We start from the raw sequence: 7,085 nt of genomic DNA, 5'->3' as shown, positions 1-7,085 counted from the left end.
CCCCCCCCGCCGGGGGGACAGGGCGAACCCCCCACAAAAAAAAAAAAAAAAAAAAAAAAGAAAAGGTGTAACAGCACGAGCCTATTCTGCTGAGTTCCAGGGCCAAGTGTGCAGTTTGAGAGATACTGAGAGAGAAGTGGGGGAAAATCAGGACCATGGGTGAATGGCTAAGGGAGTTGAGGCTCTTTAATCTTGGGAAACTTGAGTGGGGAGGCTCTCTCTCGAAATTCCTACAGAATGACCTGTAGAAGACCAGACATCCTCCATCCAGGTGTACCGGGGAGAAATCAAGATTTCGTTCACAAGAAGAAACTTCTTGTGCTTAGCCCATAGCAGTGTTCTAGACAGCTAGATGATACTACATTAGTGGTCACTATATATAATTGCCCACTATATTAGTTCAGATAGGTTCTGGGCAGACCTGAGTGACCCTGAAGTAAAACATAATTGAATTTGAATTCTAGCTCCATTTTTATATGGGCTATATGAGTTCAGGCAAGTATCTTAAATCCCTACTCAATTACTCTCTCTTTAAAAAAAAAAAAAAAAAGATGGGGTCTCAGTCACCCAGGCTGGAGTGCAGTGGTCCAATCACAGCTCACCACACCTTCAAACTCCCAGGCTTAGGTGATCCTCCAGCCTCAGCCTTGGAGTAGCTGGGACTGTAGGCACAAACCACAGCCCACTCAGTTTCTTTACCTGGGGCATCTCAATTCCATGTGTGTGTGTATACAAAAATTAAGCAACTGGGGCCGGGCACAGTGGCTCACGCCTGTAATCCCAGCACTTTCGGAGGCCGAGGTGGGCAGATCATGAGGTCAGGAGATCGAGACCATCCTGGCCAACATGGTGAAACCCCGTCTCTACTAAAAAATACAAAAAATTAGCCAGGCGTGGTGGCGCACGCCTGTAGTCCCAGCTACTTGGGAGGCTGAGGTAGGAGAATCGCTTGAACCTGGGAGGTGGAGGTCACAGTGAGCCGAGATTGCACCACTGCACTCCAGCCTGGCGATAGACTCCGTATCAAAAAAAAAGAGAGATCGAACATAGCACAGACCCAGACCCAGGCCCAGGCACACTCAGCCAAACTCAGTCTCCCACTGTTGCAGACCTTGGTTTTTGTAGTTTGGGCTGCAGTTAGTGTATTGTCATTTCAGTATGGCAGAAATATATTAACAGCTAATTTAAGCAAAAAGGGGAATTCACTAACTTACATAATAGGGAAGTCTAGAGGTAGTCCTGGTTTCAGACATGACTGGAGTTTCCACCCCATAGCTGCTTCTCTCTGTGCTGGGTTCACGCTGCAGTTGTGCTCATTTCTTACCGAGAGAGGGGGAGGACAAAACTGACAGTTCCTCAAGGTTATCTCCTCACCACTTAGCAACGCTAAAGCTTAACTGTTGATCCCAGGGAAGACTGGCTTAATGTGGGATGCAAAGGCCCCCTTTACCTTGAGTTGAATGGGATACAGAATGGAGCTGGTGAAAGGGAATGGGGGTATAGCGTGCACAGAACTCAGAGCTGACTACTAGAGAGAGAGTAAAAGATGTAAAGCAAAGTAGGAAGCCAGTAACTGCCTTGTCTTCAAGCCTGGGCCCTGAGCCCTGGTGGATCAATCATTAAGAACCCTGTTTCTGCTTAAAAAAACAAAACAACAATTTTATTTGACAAAAGACAAAAGTTATTTACAGTAGTTTTTGCTCAAATAATTCAATGGGACAACTGTGCTTCTCCTCCAGGTTTATCTTACAACCAAACCCAAGCAGAGTCTGCCCCACCCCAACACCTCACTTTACATAATGGGGGAATGCCAACCAGAATTCAGCAGCATGGCTCCCTCACCCCTCACCACCCTCCGTTGCTCAGTGCACTGTGGGGAGGGAAAATCCCACCTCAGACCAATACACTTCCAGAGTTCCCTACTACAGGCATCCTGCAGCAGTTGCACCAGACCAGGGCTCACTGACAGGGCTGGGATGGAAAAGGCTGGGCAAATGGCAGCTTCAGTTAACCTGGATGCAGCCATGTTCATTCTTCCCCACTGGGCTTCAGGAGGGTGAGGATCCCTGATCCCCCTGGGGCACACGGGGAGAGGGCACAGGAGGAAGAAGCCAGAGGGAGGCAACACAGAGAGCCCAGGAAACTTGCCCACTTAGAGAGAGCAAAGCTCCCTCTCCTTCAGCAATCCATTCCCACTCCAGCAACAGATGGGCGACTCAGAAGTTGGGGAGCCTCTGTGATGGCTTCAGGGATCTTCCAAGAAAGTACAGAACACATGTTACTGTCTTTCTCCTGGCTAGGCCCACTCAAGTTAGTCAGTATCCAGGAACCTCTCTTCTCCTTCAGCCTGACCTGGTGATTTCAGGAAACTAAAGGCTGCGGTACTGATCTATCTTTTGGCCCAGTGACGTTATTGAGGACAAAAATATTTTGGCTAGCAATAACCTAGGATTAGTGTTTCTTAGGATATATAAAGATGGGGCATATTGCTGTTGAACACTGTCAGCAATGAAACAGCAAAAAAGAGGCTGGGCGCGGTGGCTCACGAGGTCGGTTCAAGACCAGCCTGGCCAAGATGGTAAAACCCCATCGCTACTAAAAATACAAAAATTAGCCGGGCATGGTGGTGGGCGCCTATAATCCCAGCTACTCGTGAGGCTGCGGCAAAGAATTGCTTGAACCCGGGAGGCGGAGGCTGCAGTAAGCCGAGATCGTACCACTGCACTCCAGCCTCGGTGACAGAGTGAGACTCTGTCTCAAAAAAACAAAAAACAAAACAGCAAAAGAAAAAATGGGGGAGAGGGAGGAGCATAAGACCAATTGTGATCTGTTCACTGGGCAGGGGCCCCTGTAACTCTAATTTAAAGGAAGCTGAAACAAAGACAATCCCAGCTAGCAGGCTTCTAACCCTTTTCCAGCCCCAGCCTTCTCTGAAGGCTGTTCCCTGGCAGCAGTGGACACTATTCCTGCTTTCCCCAGATAGTTTCCTGCCACCATTGTGGGAAAGGCTGCCTCTTTGGAGGACTTCCTGACCAGCAGATGGCTCACTTCTCTCCCAAGTAGGAGGTGCTGGGAGCTTCTGACATAGGGGCCCCTCTAATCCAAGTTCCTAAAAGAATTCAAAACTCAGGCTGCAGGGCAAAAATGTTCAAGAACAAAGGGAAAACATTAAAGAAAAAAAAAAAAAATCCATCGCTTCAGTCTAGTTTACTCCCCCCACCCCCCAAAAAACTACAATAAAAAAGAAAAGAAAAACCAAACACCTTTTGATCTTACCATCCTTCTCTGCTAGGTACCTAGAAAGTTGAGTCAGAGTCTGCTGGACTGCCCCCTGCTGTGGCTTTCTACCCTTCTGTGCCTGCGGCAGAAAAGTCAATGCGCTCATATTGGTTTTTTTTTTCCTGCCTTTTTTTTGGGTAAACCAAACCAACGATAAAAAAACCATTTGGAATTTCACACTACTGCAGAGACTTAGCTGGTCCCCAAAATAAAAATATTCCTTTCTTGCAAAACAATCCCCAGTGGCAGTGGTGGGTCATTCCCAGCTCACCATAACGCTATCATGCAGTGCACTCTTGTTCCCCACACCTGGGCTAACTACTGCCGTGAACGCAAACCACAGCAAAAAAGGGAAAAAGAAAACAGTTTAGCAAAAATCTAAACATTCAACTGGAGTCGGTTCTGTTACATCCACTGGGTTCCTCTTTTCTTTTGTTCATGCATATGAACTTGGAATGTCCATACCTGGCTTGACAGAAACAGCACAGGGGCAGCTTGGACCCAACATAGGACTGAACTTGGCAGCTTTCCTGAGCCCAGCCCAGGAAACCAGGCTGGAACAAAGGTGTCCCAGGGATTTTCTGGAGAAGCAGCAGCAGCATCAGCACCATGCTTGTCTCCGATCTCTTGGTCTCATCACTGAGGGGAGGCCTGGAGAAACGGCAGAGTCAGCAGAGGAGAGGGCCCCCATCACAGTGCAGTGGTGCCAGCTGGTGTCTTCCTGCTGAAGACCTCTGGACAGAGGAGATGATCCCAATGTTTGGCAGTGATCCATAGAAAACCCTCTGTATGAAAGGGAACCAAAACGGAAACCCAGGACAGCTGGCTTGAGCCTTGAGCACCCTTGTTGGCAGATGCCTACTGGGGATTTTCAGAGACTAAAGGGATGGGAGTGTGTAGTAATGAGAGTGATGGGTCCTGCTGCTTCTGAAGCTCCATCTCAGCAGCCCTCTGTAGCGCCACCTCCACCAGCAGCTGGAAGCTGCTGAAGTCCTCTTTGTCCTGCTCTGGGGGTGTGGGTGGTGGCGTGTTGAAGAGTCCACCTGTGGGGCTTCCAGCCTCAGCCCTGGTCAGCAGGGTAAGTGTGCTACCAGGGGTCACCAGGGGCTTGGGAGACTCCAGCTCCCCACGTGGGAAAGGGGCTGCTGGCTTTTCCCCCTGGCCTGAGTGAAGTGGCATGGAGCACACAGACAGGGAGAGCACATTGGTGGGGGCTGGGACAGATACAGCCAGCACAGAGGGGCTGCTGCCACGGGGGAGGGCCACATCTGAGGCCTTACCCCCGCGGCGGGAAATGGTAAACTGATTAGGGTCTTTGCCATCCTTCCGAAGCATGTCTGGGAGAAGCCGCCGCCGGGCATTGATGAACCAGTTACATATCTGGAATGAATATACAAGACCGATCAGTTCGCTGAATCAAAAACAGCTATGGGCTGGGCGCAGTGGCTCACGCCTGTAATCCCAACAATTTGGGAGGTCAAGGCGGGAGGATTGCTTAAACTCAGGAATTTGAGACCAGCCTGGGCAACACAGGGAGACCCTGTTTCTACAAAAGAAGTTAGCCAGGTGTAGTGGTGCGCCCCTGTGGTTCCAGCTACCTGGGAGGCTGAGGTTGGAAGATCGCTGGAGCCCAACAGGTGGAAGCTGCAGTGAGCTATGATCGTACCACTGTATTCCAGCCTGGGCAACAGAACAAGACCCTGTTTCAAAACAAACCAAAACAAACAGCTATGAAGCATGTCCCAGGACCTGGGAACACAGCAGAAAACACAGAAGTTAATAGTAGGAAAAGAGAGTTAAATAAGAACACACACCAGTCTGGCCAACATGGTGAAACCTTGTCTCTACTAAAAATAGAAAAATTAGCTGGGCATGGTGGCAGGCACCTGTAATCCCAGCTACTTAGGAGGCTGAGGCAGGAGACTTGGTTGAACCCAGGAGGACGAGGTTGCAGTGAACCAAGATTACATCACTGCCCTCTAGCCTGGGTGACAGAGCCAGTCTCAAAAAAGCAAACAAACAAAAACTCCATGTGGCTGGAGCTTAGAGTGGTAACTGAAGGCTACCTCTTAGCAGGAGGATTTGCTTCTTTATTGTTAAGGGTACTGAGGAGCTATATAAGGGTTTGACGCAAGGAGCAACGTATGATGTGGAGAACAGACTGGAAGCAGGAAGACGGGGTACTGCTAGTAGTTCAAGTTACGTTAAGGGAGGTGGCGAGAGGACAAATGTTTGCTGCATTTAGGATATTGGAATGGCAGGACCTGCTGCCTGGGTGGATGAAGAAGAGAGGGATTGATGCTAAGGGCAACTGATTCCCAAGTTTGTAGTGCAGAGTTTCACTGCAGGCTGGAGAAAGCCACAAAGGCACAAGGGAGCTACCAGGAAGAAGGTTATTCTTTATTTTTTCCTTATTATTTTTTTTGAGATGGGGTTTTAGCATGTTGGCCAGGCTGGTCTCGAACTCCTGACCTCAAGTGATCCACCTGCCTCAGCTTCCCAAAGTGCTGAGATTACAGGCATGAGCCACCGTGCCTGGCCTGGAAGAAAGTCATTCTTATTTCTCAGCAATACCAGGAGTAGTAGCCTCAGCAGAACATGCGCTCAACCAACATCCTTGACTTTTTTCCACATGCTGCTGAGAAAGCTACCACTAACTCTGACCCCATTCCCATCTAGTTGATTGTTTAGAAGCATAAAATTTCTCACCATTAAGTGATATGCATGTGGTTTCGGGGACACCTATAGCACCCTGCCCTCTATCTCTGGACTCTCTTGAATAGCCCCCAACTTTATAGCTCTTCAGTCTAGCCTCTTTACTGGTTTCGTGTTCTCTTTCTAAAATGCCATGGTTGTCATTCCTGTTCTAGAAAACTGCCATTTGTCTCCTACTGCCTACAGGATAAGTCCAGACTCCAGAGCTTGGACATGAAGACCCTCCCCTGGCTGGGCACGGTAGCTCACACCTGTAATTCCAGCCTTTGGGAGGCTGAGGCAGGCAGATCACTTGAGCCCAGGGATTCGAGACCAGCCTGGGCAATATGGTGAAACCACATCTCTACAAAAACACAAAAAATTAGCTGTTGTGATGGCACATGCCCTATAGTCCCAGGAGGCTGAGGTCAGGGAGGCCGAGGCTGCAGTGAGCCATGATCATGCCTGTGTACTCCAGCCTGGAGAGTCAGGCTGGGTGCTGTTAGCTCACACCTGGAGTCCCGGTACTTTGTAGAGGCCAAGGTGGGCAGATGGCTTTCACTCAGGAGTTCCAGACCAGCCTGGTCAACATGGCAAAACCCTGTGTCTACAAAAAGTACAAAAATTAGCTGGGTATGGTGGTGTGTGTCTGTAGTCCTAGCTACTTGCAAGGCTGAGGTGACAGGATCAATTGAGCCCAGGAGGTTGAGGCTGCAGTGAGCTGTGACTGTGCCACTGTACTCCAGCCTGGGTGACAGCGTGAGACCTTGTCTCAAAGGCAAAAAAAGTCGGTCAAGTGTGGTGGCTCATGCCTGTAACCTCAGCGCTTTGGGAGGCTGAGGTGGATGGATCACAAGGTCAGGAGACCAGCCTGGCCAACACAGTGAAACCCCATCTCTACTAAAAATACAAAAATTAACCGGGTGTGGTGGCGTGTGCCTGCAGTCCCAGCTACTTGTGGGGGCTGAGGCAGAATTGCTTGAACCCAGGAGGCGGAGGTTGCAGTGAGCCGAGAACACGCCATTGCGCTCCAGCCTGGGTAACACAGTGAGACTCCATCTTTTTTTTTTTTTTTTTGAGACGGAGTCTGGCTCTGTCGCCCAGGCTGGAGT

At 49.5% G+C, this 7,085-nt stretch overlaps 1 protein-coding gene across 4 annotated transcripts in view; it reads right to left on the bottom strand.

The window, feature by feature from the left end:
• Window positions 1–1,629: 1,629 nt before the first annotated feature.
• TGIF2 (TGFB induced factor homeobox 2) overlaps window positions 1,630–7,085 on the bottom strand; it is a 25,547-nt gene continuing 20,091 nt past the window's right edge. For 3 of the 4 annotated variants that reach the window (XM_017863517.1, XM_017863516.1, XM_017863520.1), the window contains exon 3: window positions 1,632–4,659. In XM_017863517.1, coding sequence (XP_017719006.1) covers window positions 4,138–4,659 — 522 coding nt within the window. In that variant the 3' untranslated portion in view covers window positions 1,632–4,137. Of the gene's footprint in view, window positions 4,660–7,085 lie in introns of all 4 variants that reach the window. The other variant, XM_017863518.1, reaches the window with a different exon arrangement.

This window comes from Rhinopithecus bieti, unplaced genomic scaffold (genome assembly GCF_001698545.2).
Source record: "Rhinopithecus bieti isolate Rb0 unplaced genomic scaffold, ASM169854v2 scaffold_71387, whole genome shotgun sequence".
Taxonomy (NCBI): domain Eukaryota; kingdom Metazoa; phylum Chordata; class Mammalia; order Primates; family Cercopithecidae; genus Rhinopithecus; species Rhinopithecus bieti.
Note: the sequence above shows the minus strand (reverse complement) of the source record. Positions and strands in the feature narration are given on the sequence as shown.